Consider the following 17839-nt stretch of genomic DNA (forward strand, 5'->3'; position numbering starts at 1 on the left):
GTCTGACAAATTCTTATTTTTTTATTTATTTTTTTAAAGCTCACAGAAGTAAACCAGCTTAGTGCTTAGCCAGATTAGTGCCTCAATGCTTGCTTAATCATTTACTGTGCATAACATTTGTGAATGCTGCCGTGCTAAATTGGCTAAGCTCTAAAGACAGTTTTCATAATCACACATTAAACTTCAAATAGATAAGCAAGGTCATTGCTGCCCCTAGCGCCAAGAAGAGCTCCCAAGTAGGGTAAGATTTCTGGCCTAGTTAGCATGTTTTCAAAGTTCTTACTAGGACTCTTGACAGTTATAAAAGCCCCCTTTTCTGTTGAAATGCTGAGGAATTTTACAAGAGGAAAGCAGCAGATATTCTCTTTTCCCGAAAAATCTTTAAGACGCTTAAGAAAGAAATAAAAATACTTGTTGTAAAAAGTGTTACCATTATGATCTACATTTCCAAAATACACAAAAACTGCAGTTGCATGCAAAAAAGGTTGTTAGTTTAACAGACACGGTGTCAAAAATTAGCCCCAAATTGCTCAATTTCTGTAAGTTTCTAGCACAGACTTTGCAGTTTTCTGTGTTCTATCTCATACAAAAAATATCTCTTTATGATATATATTCAGATCTATCCATTCTAACATGAGACTTATTTGGTGGATATTGTGAAGTCTCTCTGTCATTTTCTGACACTTTCCATACCAAGTCATTTAAGATTCAAAAAACATATTTTCAGAAAAAAACTCAGAGCAAACTAGCTCTATCCTCAAAGGTCAGAGAAACAGGTGAAAAAATACTTAGCTTACGCTACTTAACTCACAACAGCTAGCACTTCAGATTGCATTGCTCACATGATTCCCATTTAGACTTTATCTGCTGCATGAGTATGTATTTTATGCTCTCCATCTGTGCCTTTATCCTTCTTCTACATATGAAAATACAAAGGACAGAGTAAGCTCAAGCATCCATTAGTTAACTTTGACAATAAAAAGTGTCTCAGAATGACAGAGGAAAAATAGACCATGAAATCCATGTGAACAATACATCTTCAAGAAATACAGTTATCACAAGCTATGAAACAGATCTTTCTTATTTAAGTGCTCATTGACAGAGATTGCAGTTTCTTGTATCAAAATGCTAGAAGTGATCACTAAGTTTTGTTTCCTCTAAACCCCAACCGCTGAACTTCCCCAGGTTTCCCTTATTAAGGCAATTCATTTGCAATGGTTAAATGTTATTTTCCAGAAATGTTTCTTGTCTTGTGCTGAAACATGAAGACATGAAAAATTGTTTTGGAAGTTTGTTCTAAGAGAAGCAGGAAAAATATTCTGATTAAATACAAATTGATCATTATGAAGTAGCTCTACAAAATTCTCAAAGCACCTTTTAGAACATATACAGGCATGTTTGATCTACTTCAGATGCCAAGGATTCTATCACTTCTTTGTTAAATACACAGAAACTTTTGTACAACTTGGTTTGATAATTGTATTTTGTGAGAAGCACCTGATAACAGAAAGTGACAAACAGTATTAGCTAACGAGAAAATCTTCCTCTCACATAATTTAAATACTTCAGGATCTTCCTCTCAAAGCAAAAGTTTCTTCTCGCTTGAATCTCTTACATGTCATCTGTAAGAACCATGTCCTTAAAAGTATTGTAACAGGTTTACATAAAGTCACAACCACTTATGGAGTTTGCCTCAGACATTTAATTGCTACCAAACTTTTATGAATTTTCATTCCAAAATCATCATAGTAAAACTTACAGTCCTAACAGCCTACAGAATGTCCAGTAATGCTTGATTCCTAACACTTTCACTGTAATACTTATGGAGTCAGACATGCTCCTTAAGAAGTTATGAATGCATTCAGCTGTCTAAAACTGGCGGCAGTGTTGTTAGCAGGGAAGCTGCTCTGTACTGCTACCAGCTATGGCTTTGTGACAAATTGCTTCTCCAGATTCATGTTATCTTCTGGGGGAGTGAGCAACTCTGTGAGTATAAAAGCAGTTGAAGGTGATTCCACCCACTCAAGCAACAGAAACCTATAGGCTGGAGACCAAGGCAAAGGATGCCAAAGACAGTGAAACTGGAATTTTGCAGGTATCTTCTCAACTGTACTGGTATGAGGACATTTTCTGAGACGGAAAAAAATCTAAAACATTCAGACTGAAAGAGAAAACTGAAAAAGATTTGTCCACTGCATTTAGGTGTGGACTAAGAAAGAAACATTTCCACCATTTCCTTCTTTCCCTTGAAAGATCCAGAAAGAGAAGTAAGAGGATGATTGTATGAAAACTAAATAGGAGGATAGCAGAATGTGGAATAACGTGAAGAAGAGTATGGAGCCTTTCTTAACCTGTCAGAAAAATAGACTGTCAGCAGGAATTCAGCCTGCAGACGGGATATGTCAGAGCAACTATTGCTTGGCTGAGCAGGTTAGGACCATTAAACTGTCCTGTGCTCACTACAAAAAACATGGAAGTTAATTCTGAGATTAATGGGAATGTTTACAGCTCTCATAGCTATTGCTGTAGTCTCCCCAGTTCAGCATTTCAAAAACTGTTCATTATCTATTTATAAATTATTATTCTTGAACACAAGAGCTAGAAAACAATTTTTCTATTTTCCCTTTCAGAACAAAGCTCCAATCTGGAAATAAAGTACTCATTTCATGAGCTCTGGTTCAGAGAAATCCTAGAGGCACTCAGTATGAGATAAAAGCCCCCAAAAGCCCAAACACACAAGTTTTACCAGGATAACAGCAGTTCTGAAGTTTGGGTAAAGCTTGTGGAAGGAAGCTCAAGTAACAGGGTTTCATCTTAGCAGAAAAAAAAAAAAAAAAACAAAAAAAAAACAAAAACAATTTCATATATTTCAATTAAAGTTTAAGATTATACCATAATTATACCATTCGGAAAATGAGAAGTACTCATCACAGTGTAAAGTTTTTTTTAAAACACTTTATAGATAAAAGACTAGCTTTCTAATTATCTGTTAGGTGAGAAGCAGAACACAGGGATAAAAATTAGTTAATTACATAAGTATTTCAAAAGTTATTATTTTATCCATCTACCAAGAAAGCCCCAAATTACATTTGAAATACTAGTCTGCTTACTGACTCATGCTGAGCAGACTAATGGGCTTTCCAGACTTTCTCAGGCTGCTTCTAGCCACATTGTAACACATGGCACACAGGACATATTCCTTCCACTTTTAATAGCCAAGTTTCTCTGGCTTTATAACTTGGTCAAGTATATACTACAGCACAGAATTGACAGGGCAGCCTTTGATTGCTGAGTCTGTTCCTGGAGTTTGTTTTCATTTGACATTTTTTCCATGGGCAAGTTTAAAATGTGGAATGCATGTTTAAAAATGATTCATATTCACAACAGAAAAGGAATATGAAAAGCAGCTTTTAAAATGTTGATAAAAAGGAAAAAGTGCATCAAAATAAAGTTGCAAAAATGTTTTAAAGTACAGTTTTTACATGATTCTAAGTAATATACAAAACGTTTCAATTTTAAAATTACCAAAAAAAAAAAAGTAATTAGCTGTTTGACCAACCTTTATGTCTATGAGATCCATCCATGTCAGAAAACTCGATATGATTTTCATCAGCCCAATACAGTCTGTGGTTGACATAATCTATTGTAAGAGCCGTAGGTCTAGATATCTGTGTTTCTATGACAACTGTTTGACTGGAGCCATCCATACCAACACGGCCAATGTGAGGATACTCACAGCAATCAATCCAGTACAAGTATCTAAAAACAAAATACAACAGCTGCTTGGTGATGAAAACATAGCAAAAAAAAAAATATACATAATTAATTTAGTTGACATCAAAAATATATTGGTAGTCGTTAGTCATTCCATGATGTTTCCACTTTCCAGGTAGCTTTTTTTAAAATTATTTTTTAATTCATAGAACTAGGTTAATTTTCTGAACAACAGTTTTATGTAAAATATTATAATATTTTACAATTATATTATATTATAGAATCATTTAGGTTGGAAAAGACCTCTAACATCATCAAGTCTTAGTTGACCATCACCATCAACTGTTAACCCAGCACTGCCAAGTCTACCACTTGACCATGTTCCTAAGTACCTCATCTACACATCTTTTGGCTACCTCCAGGGATGGTGACTCAACTACTTCCCTGGACAGCCTTTTCCTATGCTTCACAACCCTTTCAGTGAAGATTTTTTTCCTAATATCCAACCTAGACCTTCCCTGGCACAACTTGATGCCATTTCCTCTTGTCCTATTGCTTATTGCTTGGGAGAAGAGACCCAAAACTGTCTCTGTAACTGTTAAGAAAAATGTCTCCTGTCCCTATAGCTCTCATACCAGTCAAGAAAGCAAAAAAAGTGGTGATACTCAAAACTTCAATCAGCATGCCAGCACAGATTAATAAATAAATTATGCCAAGCGAAATTACTAATTACTGAAATTAGCAACTACATTCACCTTTTAACAAATTATTTAAATTAACTAGGCAATTCTCACTTCTCATCATTGTTGTTGCAATAAATCTTTCAAGCCTATTGACCATTTAAAATTTTTAAGACCCCCTTAGCAGTAAGTGAAGTTTATTATATATTAAAAGGCTTTTTTTCTAAAGTTATATGTGGACTACGAGTCTTCTCTCTAATCTTCCTCCCTCCCCCAAAAAGCCTTAACTGCTGTCTCCTAATACTGAATCAATCCAGTTATTAGGCTTTTGTTAAAATCAAAACCCTAATTTTATAATGCAAAAATAGGCAAAAGCTATCTTCCAGTTAAGAGGGATCAAACATTTTAATTCTTCAATTCACATGCAAGGCCTATCAAAGAATGTCTTCCAATAAATTATAGCTGAATAACCCAACTTATTTGCAATCTAGCGAACACAGAAAAGAGTGACAACAAAACAGTTCACTTCAGTGAATAAATGAAACAAGCTGTAAGATTTGTCTCTCATACAATATGAACCTTTTGTTATTCAGTATCCCATTCATTCATTAACAAATAAATATGATGATATAATAATTGTCGTTAATGCGTTTTAGACTACTGATATCCAGTATAGCTAAAAGTCAAATAATAAAAAAATAATTAGTGCTTCTATTCTGATTTTATAAAAAAATATAAAATTAAGATCAAATATTAATCACTGCAGAACTGTTTCTTCATACCCAGCTTGAGGATCCAAGGACAGATCTCTAGGAAACTTCACCCTTTTGCTCACAAGGACAGTAGGGTATAAGCCATTGAGTTTAGACACTTCAATAATTCTCTTTTCAGTATCAGACCAATATAGATTTTTCCCAATCCAATCAACAGCCAGTGCATTGGGAACAGCAGTATTGTGGACTACCTAGAAAAGCAAAAATTACAAAAATTACCCATCTAAATTCTGTGAGAAGGAATAAAAATTAAAGAATTAAATATATCTGAATACTGAGAGGTTGGATATATGATACAGAGAAATAAAATGTGAGAAAAACAGGTATTACTCCTTGTTAAACAATGACACTTCTGAAGTAATGACACCTTTGAAAGCAAAAACAATGTGACACCATTTCTTATAGTCAGTGAGAATGGAGAATAGCCTGATGTAGTAAACACCAAATTTCCAACTTCTTTACATTATGCGCTAAATTTTAACAATTTTGTATCTTTTATTTTTCATCTTAAGTTTGTAATTTTCCTTTTGTCTTAGTAAAAAATACATACTTTTTTTCCCCTTTACTACTCTGTTTTTCATAGAACTGAGATGAAGCTTCTTTCTTGGTAACACACCCTAAAATACGTCTACTTGTTAGCTCACCACTTCTTCTCACACTACATTGGCGTATATTTCATTTTAATATCACACTAGTGTCATACATCATGACAGATACCATGAGGGCACATACCTCAGGCAAAAAGAAAAAGCTTACCTGGTTGGAAAGTAAATGCTGTGCTCTTATTGTCAATGTTCATTTCGTAGAAGGAAGAGGAACTTTCTAAGAATTAGTTCTATTTCAAAAAGACTACCTTACTGAGGAATAAACTAAGGGATAGAAGCAATTTAGTACCATAATGGATAGACTATGCTTCACTGACTTGGGATGTGTTATTCTCAAAATTTCTGATGACCTGAATAATTCTGAGACTTGAACAAATATCTCTAGACATACATGACTACAAATCTCATCCTGACAGTATGACTCAATCTAGTCTGTCTGGGAATACTTCACGTTAAGTATTGTCTCAGGCTATATTTGAATATTCCCAATCATCTCAAAATGAGAGTCCAACTTCATCTAAGCTTCAAAATTCTACTCCTAATTAGGTCTCTGTAGCTAGAACTTAAGTAAAAAAAAAGATTAAAAATCACAGGGAGCAACACTGGAAAATATTTAAGATTTCTTAAGTACTAATAATGGATTTATTACCATAGTGAACATTCTAATTTATCGTCATCTTCACCACTAAAAGCATATGCACTCAAGTATAAACTTTACACGTAAACATTATAATGTATTACTGAATATGTGATTTTAATTTAATTTACCATATGAAGACATTGAAAATCATTCAAGATAAGAGATACTGTGAGATACTTTACCCTAATTTTATAGTTATGAATATGTAAAAACATCCTTTCAGGTTATTACGTTATTTACCACCTTATAAAATCTTTCTAAAATTAGATCAAGTTGTGCAACATTTTTTTCACATGAATAGAATATTTTATTTCCTAATTCCTTAGCATTACCAGCTTCACTGTTTTATAAATGTGCGACTGCATCAAAGCTATGCAATGCAACATGGGACATTTCATGTACAAACGGACAGCTCTGCAAACTTATATTGTGGCTTACACTATCTAGAAGCATCGACCAAAGTAATTAGTCTCTTTTCTGATGACTTTTCTTTTGAAGGGTCACTTTAAACTTATTCCAGTCACAGAAATGACCAGTGTGACATTTAAAGTCTACAGACCAGCTGACTACAGCATTTTCCATAACTTCAGTACTTAAGTATACTTACACAGCTTACCTACTTAGACTTGTTTTTTCTTTGGCTTTCTGTAAATCCCACTGCACTAACAATTCAGTCAACTGTCAGTTAAGTCATACAGAATTTAGCTCATAAATACAATCCTCTTAGCCCTTAACTCTATTTTAGACAAGATCCAAATGCAATTCAATTTTACTATGACTTGCTAGATCATGCCATGTATGCGTACGCATATACACAAACTTCTAAATTTGGCTTACAACCATAAAGGAGAACTTTCCAAATTACTCAAAAAAAAATAATACATTCTAATAGTAACTTTATTAATCTACAATTACCTTGATGTCACTTCCATTCAAACACATTCTGTTTATCCTACTGCCATTTGGTCTGCTGGAATCAATCCAATAGATGAACTCTTCTCTATAGTCAAAGTCTATTGCAATCACATTATTTAGCCCCTAAAAAAGGAAAAAAAACAAAAATAATAATAGTATAAAAATCAAGCCAACTTATTCAAATAAGTTTGAATATAAAATATTTGATAGCATTCAGAATGCAAAATATACTGCATATAACAGTCATCAAAATGCTTCACTTTACTAACTATTATTTTTGAGTACCTTTTTTGAGGTACTTTAGTTTTAAATAAACAGAAAAAGACAAAAATTATAACAGTAATAAGTATGGTGACAAATAACTATTGCACTTCAAAAATTCAGATGACTTGAAACTAAATGAAGGTGTGATATTCTTCATTTCTGATATTGAAATTAACTTTATCAGTAAATGTATTTATCTTTTGCTCAATCTTTTTGTTAATTACTACCTTTGGCATTACTCTAACAAACTAGAGGGAAAAACAAACAAACAAACAAAAACCAATCTTGCAACAATTTTCACCAAATGTAAGTGTTATAATGCCATCTCACAAAGGAATGGAAGTAAAATACTATCCTATCTTGTCAGCTCTCTGGAAAATGTAAAGATATTCATTTTATAACAAACTCAGAAATAGCATAACATTTACTATCTTTAGTGGTTAGTTTTTACTATTTATATAACTGAATCAGGAATTAAAGACTGATGTTCAAAAAAGCATAAATTTTAATTCTTGAATAAGGTTTTCAATTCTCAGATGCGCACACACACACATATATAGCTAGTATATATATATATAAAGTGTGAAAGTGAGAGATCCAGCAGGCATCTGGAAGTCTCCAATGGCTCCCATTACTAATATTTTTAATAATATAATTACCAATATAACAAAAGAAAGAGTGGAGATGAGGTAATCCTATAGGTTGGAAACAGTAGTCATGTAATAATGGCTTTTCATCCCAAATAGAAGATAGGAAACAAAGGTTTTGCATTCAAATGATGGCCCTCATTTCCTTATCTGAGAACTGGAAAGCCTTGTCCCATAACGTGCTTTACATTCTACTTGTAGTGAATTCATGGTTATTCTTAATATTATACAGAGATGTTGTTATCAATCAATGATGGAACAGCAGTAGTAAAAAGAACAGATGCAGTTTACACTTTTAAAACTATAAGATCATTTCATCAATTCTATTATCAGCCCAATGACCTTTTACTCTAAGGTATGTTGACAATCTCCCTTGTTAATGAAATTCATACTTGTAGAGGGAATGCTCTGGAACTGACAACTTTAAAATAAACAACTAAGAACAACAATATTTAATTGCCCTGAACATATTATGTGGCTTATCTGCAAACTACAGTGTAGTAAGGTAGATCTATCTTTTGAGCAAAACTTAGAGGAAAGGAGTGATCAGGCAGCGCAAACCATCAGTAAAGCCTGAAATGACGCAGTGTTTCAAAAATCACATATCCATGCACACATAATTTTAGTAAAACCAGCTGCAATTCTGACACTTGCAATTGTGCTACAAAAGAAAAAAAAATCTGTCTCTTTTATTATTACTAGCAAACATGCACCTAAAGATAAAGCTGCACACCAAATTCTTAACAAAGGAGACCAAAGATAAATCAAAAGACTATCAAAATGTATAACATTCTGGAAATCAACATCAGCAATTTGTGAAAAGCTCTATACCTACATATTTTAAAACACTGAGTAAATTTCTTAAGTATGCAGGCTGATAAAAGAATTTGAATGCCTTCAAATCTTTTGTTTCAAGTGTTTTGTTTTGGGTGAGTTTAGTTCCAATATTTATCAGAACATTAGCTGCATGTAAAATTGTTTCTGTATATTTGCAACAGAGTTCTCTGTCCAGACAATATCTCTTCCTGCTCTGCATATCACTTTGAAGTCCTCCTAGCATTATTCTTTTTCTTTTCTCTTCTACCCTGCTTTAAGAAGGAATGGTAAAACTTTTAAATGGCATCAGCTGCTTTAACCTCGCATCTCAAACCTGTGTTTTTATTTGTCTCTGTTACATGAAGCAACCTGTATCCATAAGTTGTGGTCCCCTTGGTGCATCAATAAAAAAAAAAAATACAGTTAAAATCACTAAAAAGGAGAAGGAAGATTCTACCTACTTTGGCTATGGAAACCCTACAGGTTTTAATGACTACGAGTGATGAAATGGAAGGCAAAGAATACAGATGAGATGTATTTTGAACAGTTGAACTTTTTATGTACATTTGAAAAGAAAAAAAAAAAAAAGGAAAAAGCTGGCATGTAACAACTCAGAGAAGACTGAATGAACTCCTGCTTTCATCTCCTCTACTCTGAGTTTATATGAACAATTGTTAGAATGACAAAGCACAGATCAAATACACAGAGAAGGGAGGTTTTGCTCCTTTGCCAGAGCAGTTCTGGTATTTGCCTTCATCTGGCAGATGTCTAAGAAAGGGTTAGAGCTGATCCATCGTACCATTACAAGGACAAAAAGATGTCCTCATGAGGAAGACAGCTCACCTGTTCTGCTGGTATAGCTTCCTCTTTTGCTTTCAAATCTGGATGTTTTCAAAAATGCAATATTTATAGGATCAAAGGCCAGTAGCTTCAAAAGTTGAGATATATATTAGACTAATGAATTGATGTGATTCAGAAACCATAGATTGTCTTCAATGGCTGGAGCTACATTGTCCCTAATGTAGTGAAAAGGAGTCCATTAAATTCAAGACTAATAAAGCTCTGCGCCAATCTGTCAGCACCAAGCATAAAGAAATTTTACTGTTGCTCCCCTCTTTTCACAGGCTTCTAGTAATAGATATACCAGCAAAAGAGGAAAGGCAGTGAGATGTAAATGAGAGGCAGTCAGAAGGATTTCAGAAGAACAGGCTTTAACAAAATGTTTCCTATGCTTCAATAAATTAAAATGTTTAATGCAAGATGGTTAATTTTGTAATTACTGTTGTGAAGACCTAAACACCTTTCTTGTGACATTAAGATGCAAAGCTTACTGACACAAGAAGTCACAAAAAACCTGATGCTATTGACTGGCATAACTGATTTGGAACTCTAATCTGTGGTAAGTAACTACACTTAGGTGAAGCATAGAAGCAGAGCAGAAACTGCTAAAATGATAGCTCTGTACTTACTGGGCAACTTTCTATTTTTGTAGTTTTTCCAAAGACTTGTTTTGCTTTGTTTTGTTGTTCCCTGTCATAATAATTTAGAATAATTACACAAAAAATGAGATTTAGCAAAAGATGCGTGTTCATGCACTGTAATGCTGCAAATATTGGAATAGAGTTTGTCTAAATTAAAAAAAATAGATTTGGATTCTGACAGTAATTAGCCCATATAATACATGGCCAAATATATATGTATTTTTTAAAAAAATAAAATATAAAAATTGTTCAAAACATATTGCAGTGGAAGAGGATCACAAATAACATAAATTTTCATACATCAGAATGACTGACAAAACAACTGCCTGAGCCTTAATCATCTCAATACTCAGGTAGTAAATTTAAAATATTATCAAAACTGTGAAGGTACTGCAGTTGTTCTGTGGTGCATACAATGCCAATTGTAGAATGATATTTCTGTCAGTTGCACACTTTAAATAAAAATAAAAGTATCGAGTTAAACTTAGAGCATGGTACTATGATTATACCTGTTTCAACAAAGTGTAGTTGGATCCATCAGTGCTAATTTTTCTTATTTCATGATGATCAGCCAGAATTAAGAAAGGTTCCTCATCTAAACCCCGGGAGAAAGAATATATTAGACTAGCTTTTACGTTAATTTATGGAAAATCAGGAATACAATGCTGAAATACAGATGGTTTGAAAAATAAATGTTACATGCTCTGATCTATGTTATGGATGAAAGAAATATTTAAAACATTCAAATGTTCCAAGAAAGATCAATGATGCAGTATAAAAATGAACAAAGCAATCAATTAGTATACCTTTCAATGTAATTTAATTTTTTGCCTTCGGAATATGGGAACCATACTGTATTTTATGATAATTTAACGTCAGCAATTAAATTTGAAATGTATTTCATACCACTTGTTTTAATTTGAACATTCACTTTCAAATTATCACTAAGATGACTATTATTTTTTTTTCTGTTGCAAACCAAATACATTTTGTGCATAACTTTTTGAGACCTCAATACTCTGCATATTTTAGATATAAAGAAAAAGCTATTTGGATAAATCTTGACTTTCTAATTCTGAATTGATGCCAAATTTGGCTTTTTTACCCCATTTTTCTACTTTATCAAATAATATTCCTTCAGATTATGCCATCACTTTGAAACATCACTGACAAACACAATGGCTTTTTTTTTTTTTTGCCTTTGTTTTCACTCTACTAACTGAGATTGATACACAAAAAAATAGTAATAATAGAAAATGTATTTATAATTTTTATCTAATGCTCATACATTCTGGGATCTAATGTGCTGTCAAGCCTACTCTGCTCTTGTACTAAATACTTTGCCCCACCTCACCTATATGGTTAACTTGTAAGACATTCTTCAGTTCTTCATGATCTGAGGCACTATCCTCAGCAAAGACTGTTAGTGGGTTGTGGAGAAAGGCTGCAATCTCTGCTCTGTTGTAAAGATCTCAAGGCAATTTATGCAAGAGACCAGTATTATGCTCAATGTTTGCATGTTGGTAACTCCTCTCAGCACAACCATCCTTGCCACACCTCATACAGCTTTGTCATCATCACTTTTGAAGTCTGATTTATTACAACTCCAGTATACAACTGTCCAACAATGTGTTTCAGCTCCCCCTCTCATTTGAGCACTCTATGAGTTCTGAATATATGAGTGGCTTTCAAGGCGTGAGATAGGAATAAAGTAAAAATTTGATCCTGTATCTCTACCCTCCCCTGTGCTTTCACTCATTACTCTTGGAAGCACCTGGACAGGAGTTTTGAGGCAAACAGAGATTCCAGTCTTCCTATCATTTAGAAAGAAAATAGATGGTTTTGATAAAACAACAACCACCAACCAACTAATTAAACAAAAATTCTGCAAGGCAGGAATCTCCTCAAGCCGAAGATTGTCTGCACTATGAACAAAATCCAGCATAAAGCAGTAATGGGTTTTTTGTTTCTTTTCTGTTAACATTTTGTTCTTCCTTTCACTGATCTAATGAATCCTACTGACTAAAATACATAAAAATAACATCAAGGGCATGGACAGAGGTGTGAGGAAATAATCAGTGTTCTTATATATCTTGAACTGTACTGTGTATTACAGATGAGAGTTGAGGATTTAATATGCTACAAGAATAATGGATTTTGCAATTTCTGTTCTATTTTCCTGTTCCTCCTTTTCCCATACACACATTGAACATACTGGGAAGTCTGAGGGACTATTCACCAAAAATGATTTGAGTACAATACATACTAAAACCAGAACTTATTATTACATCCAGACATTGAATCACATTCCTACTGTTTGTTGAAGAAGTACTGTGCTTTGAAGTAACTGTTTATCTTGCTTAAAAGGGGAACAACAAAGACCTTGGAGTTAAGGAATGTCACAAATTATTTTGGATACAGCTGTGAATAAAAAAATAAATAAATAATAAATTGTGATACCTGAAAGGGATTTACAGCCATTTGGGTTATCAGGCTGTATTTCATACCCTTCTGCACACAAGCATTTGTAGGTTCCATATGTATTGATGCATTGCTGGCTACAGGGAAATCCAGATGAACATTCATCAATATCTATACATGTTTTGCCATCATCCTTTAGCTGGAATCCAGGCCAGCATTTGCACTGGGAAAAAAAGAACACAAATACATTCATTTTGAATTACTCGCTGACTCTGTTATCTTTTGAATGTGTTAGCATCATAAATTTCTTTATGTAGCCTCAGGTTTTTAAGTAAAATTCTAACTACACTGCTATTCATACTGTTAACAGGCACACATAACTACATTTCTTTTCAACTGATGGTGAGATCGATCATAAATATAATTCCCTGCCAAATAGCTATCTCCATAGAATAAGTAATTATTCCTTTGACATTAACTGAAGCAGAAGTAAAACGCATCTTTTCAAAAATATGGAAAAAATCCATAAAATATAGAAATTTTCCATAAAAATATGGAAAAAATAATAAAAAAACAACATGAAAATAATGACACATAGCCCCCTTTTGAATTCCTTATTTTCAAATGCACATGGTTTTTTTGGTAAGGTTGATCGATGGTTTTTAATGCTTTTTTCTTGAATATTGATAACATCCAGCATTCTGTGTAACAGATACAGTAATGTGAATGAGAACTCTGAAGCCAATTTTTACTCGGGTCTGATGATCACTGCAGTAAACTGATTGCATGCAACATCAGTGATGCAAAACATAACTGGGTAGAAACAGGTGAGAATGGATGAGGAAGTTAATACCAAATGATTTGAATCAGAAAAAAGTTCTAAAGACATCAAATACATATCAGAAGAAATTGGTGGCCAGGTGAAGTGAGGACAAAAAGGAGAGTTTTTGAAACATACTAGGGAAAACAAATTATAAATATTAGACAACTATTATTTCAGAATATTACAAATGTCAGTAAAAATGCAGAAATGCCATACCATTTAAACTGAGATTCTCTTCTGTATTTCACAAAAGACCAAATGATGTTATTTCACATCAGTTTCAAATAAATTTACTTGTATGTAAGGATTAAAAAAAAACAATAAGTGAAAGATCTTCAGAATTTTAAAATTGCAGTTTTCCTTACGTATTTAGAACTGGGCTAACTCCTCAGAACTGCAAGGAATTAATCTCTGGTAATTTAAAAGAGCTATAGTCATTAGATATAAACACTATAGTCAAGAAATGAAGAGGCTTTGAAATAGGGGCATATTTTCATCAACAGACAGTTGCATGTCAGGTTACTTGTATTTTCTATTTTGTTCTCTGCGGAGACCCATCATATGGTTTCTACACAGTCATGCTACTACAACTTTGCTACTACTTTGATTCATCTAGCCTAGTCTCCATGGCCTTCAGATTCATGGTTTCAAGGGTTTGACTACCTAAGGGCCTAAGCCATATTGGCCAAATTCTGTTTAGATCTCAGTGAGCCAATATTCTATTAAAAAGATGAAAAGTTTGGGTGTGCGTTAGGGATACTGCAGAGTTAAAATCATGAAAAAATGTCTCTCACAACCCACAGCTTCTACTTACAGGTTAGTGCAGTGATTAGGGTTTACACAATACACAGGAAGTATTCTTTTCTACATGTTTCAAGCCGCAAGAGTAGATTCAGGTAATTCAACACAAATCACATGCAGGTAACTACAGGTTTTATTCTGAAACTAAGGCAATTGTACTTTGTTCAATTATGTTAGTATCTTTGCCTTAGGAAAAAAAATGGAGAAAGCCTCTTCTCCTGCTATTCACTTGTACGTTTGATTTTTTCACAACTGAAAATGAGGCTGTTTTTCAGTGCTCTGTACACATCAGTATAATTTGCTCCACACAAAGAATTGTATGCTTTTGTCAATAGGTTTAAAGTATGTTTTATACCATGTTTTTTGTTTGTTTGTTTGTTTGTTTGTTTAATATTTATATATACACGTGGCAATCATTTGCTTACTGGAAACAAAATTTTGAATCTTCTCACTATGGTAGGTAAACCACTTCAATACAAGCCACACATCACAATGTGTGTGCAACACATTGGAGTTTTATAATAATCATGCAACAGTTAAGAAACAGGTAAGAATTAAGAATTTGCATTTTCGAACACCATATTTTTTAGATATTCACCTTGTATCCAACGGGAAGATCCTGACAATCTTGAGAGCAGCCACTAACTTTCTTACTGAGGCATTCATTAATGTGGCAGCTTTTCTCATCAGAACCATCACTACAATCTTCTTTGTTATCACAAACATCACTTTGAGGAATACACTTGCCATTTTTGCACATGAAAAAAGAGCTGTTACATGACTGCTCTGGAAAAGAAAAAATAAGACACAACTTTGTGTAGTTTATTAGTATTTGGAATTAATTTTCTGATGGATCAGCTGCAATATGTGCATGTAAGATCAAACAGTTGTGTAAAAATTGAATGTTCATTTCTTATTGGTAGTATTATAATACCTTTTTACTTTTCAGTATCTGCTTTTTCGCTGTTTGGAAAACTTAAAGGAACCTCCCGTCTTTGAAAGACTTGGTTGAAAATGGTCAGTGTATTTAAGAGACTGACTGTCTCTTAGAAGATTACAAAGAACAAGTGAAAATGAAGTAATGCAAATTAGAAGCCTAATAAATATGTTAGATATCATGTATTTGATGTAATACAAATCAGCACAAAATAATAATTTTGTAATTTGTAATACAAATCAGCACAAAATATTACACTGATAACACTGAAGATAAACTTTTACTATCATATAGAACTACATTTAATTAAAATAGTCTGTACTTCTTTAGGAGGACTTCTGTAATTAGACTCAAAAGTTAGATTTGGAAAAATTAAAGGGAGAAGTAAAGTTGAAATACAAGATAAGTGTAGGGAATTTTCCTCCTGTAATGAGTGACTTAGATTAGAAACAGGTCAGATCATTAAACAGGGCACGATGCTAGACATAGCTACAGATTCACATATTAACATCTATATCATACAAATCCCAAGGCTTTGAAAGATTTTAGAATTCATTTGCAGTTTTTGAGATTACCTGAAAACTCTTGTGTATGTTCATAACATTAAGATCTTCAGTAGAATTGTCAAGAGACTGGTAGCAGAAGCTCCCTATGCATTCCCTATGGTTTGAAATTTCAGCAATAACATGAGGTCTATCAAATAAATACTACTGTTTTGGGTATCACCATTTAATTTTCACACGTTAGGATGTGACTATAACATAATGCTAGTTTTATCAAGGATTGGGATTTTATGTCTGACTTCTATAGATATAGGTAAAATGTACCTTCCTGATTTACAATGTGAGCGCACCTACAGCCTCACATCTTGGCAACAAGTCAATTCAGGTACATTCCACATCTTCAAATCAGAATCACAATACTTAAATATCAAGCACTTATGTTGCCTTACCATAAAGCAAATGAGTGATTTCCATCAAAATCATTATAAAGGCCTACTATGCAATAAAGCCATAAGATCTAGACAGAATAACTAGTCTTTCAAAAAGCCATAGAAAATGATATTATATGCAGACCAGGATTCATTTACCACTCAAAAAACAGTCAGACTTGAGCAAATTTATTCATGCCAGTAAAAAATATCAGCAAACCCAATCATATCTGCTCAGTAAATACAAACCTGAACTTTTGCATTTTACGTTTATAGGTGCCTCATCAGAATGGTCTGGGCAGTCAAAATCACCATCACATTGCCACTGGGAATTTAACAGGCATCTTCCATCAGCACAAGTGAACTCTCCAGGATGACAGTGACGATATCCTAGAAATATAGTAATCAATGACTTCATACTTTGCTTAATATTTTTGACATACAATTTTGCATACACAAACCAATTTAATTAAAATTGTCTTTTGTTCTATCAAGAGATACAAAGCATTATATGCTTACACACGAATGTCTACCAACAAAGAGAAACCAAATAGCTGTTATGCAGCACAGTATAGTCATGAAACAATTCCCACCTACGCAAAACATATTTATGCAGCTCTCACATAAACATAAATACATTTTCCTTTAGAAGTAATTTAACTTTATGCTATTATTAGGAAATAGCTTTCCAACAGACATTTGAGAAATTACTATACCCACCAAGTAGTTTTTACAACATGCTTACTACTCATAAGCTTTCCCTTTGAAACATGCAGAATAGTAATCATTTTAACCATTCCAAGCATGCATTTTCTAAGACTTCCACAAAACTAAGAAAGATATGTAAAGTTTACATACTTTAAAAGCTAAAATGGATTATTCACAGAAAATTGTAATATATGAGCAGATATTTTCTTCTTATAACACATCTGTTTAACCTAGAGCTTAAAAACAACAAGCCAATAGAAAAATCTGAAAGAGTCAAATGTATTTTTTCCTATTTGATTTTGAAACATGAAAGTTTCAGATGGAAAATCACCTTCTATTTGAAAGATACTTACTTGTAAGATTCATTACACCAAACCAACTACTAATAAACTTGTGCCTGTTTTGGAAAGAAAACTGTAATTTTTCCTGTATTCTATGCATATAAATTCTGCCTCAAATTACCTGTAGTCCTTGAAAAGAATCTTGAAAGCAAATTTTGATTTATTTTAAAACTCAAGAAAAAAATACAAAGTAAACATGGTTATAGAAGAAGAATTACATAGCTATACTCATCCTGGTTATAAAGAATGATTTTGTTTTTTGTTTTTTTTTTTTTTTAAATCCAAATTATGCCAAATCATGTTTAAAATTATTTCCTCTTGGGAAAAAAAAAAAAAAAAAAA

The 17839-nt window shown here is 33.1% G+C and overlaps 1 protein-coding gene across 12 annotated transcripts in view; it reads right to left on the reverse strand.

Moving 5' to 3' along the window:
* LRP1B (LDL receptor related protein 1B) overlaps positions 1 to 17839 on the reverse strand; it is a 684970-nt gene that overhangs the window by 98844 nt on the left and 568287 nt on the right. For all 12 annotated transcript variants that reach the window (XM_040561328.1, XM_040561327.1, XM_040561326.1 and 9 more), the window contains 7 exons: positions 16698 to 16838; positions 15179 to 15366; positions 12996 to 13179; positions 11045 to 11130; positions 7328 to 7450; positions 5177 to 5358; positions 3560 to 3759 (listed from right to left, as the gene is read on the reverse strand). In XM_040561328.1, the coding sequence (XP_040417262.1) occupies positions 3560 to 3759; positions 5177 to 5358; positions 7328 to 7450; positions 11045 to 11130; positions 12996 to 13179; positions 15179 to 15366; positions 16698 to 16838 (1104 nt within the window). The remainder of the gene's footprint in view (positions 1 to 3559; positions 3760 to 5176; positions 5359 to 7327; positions 7451 to 11044; positions 11131 to 12995; positions 13180 to 15178; positions 15367 to 16697; positions 16839 to 17839) is intronic.

Source organism: Cygnus olor, chromosome 6 (assembly GCF_009769625.2).
Source record: "Cygnus olor isolate bCygOlo1 chromosome 6, bCygOlo1.pri.v2, whole genome shotgun sequence".
Classification (NCBI taxonomy): domain Eukaryota; kingdom Metazoa; phylum Chordata; class Aves; order Anseriformes; family Anatidae; genus Cygnus; species Cygnus olor.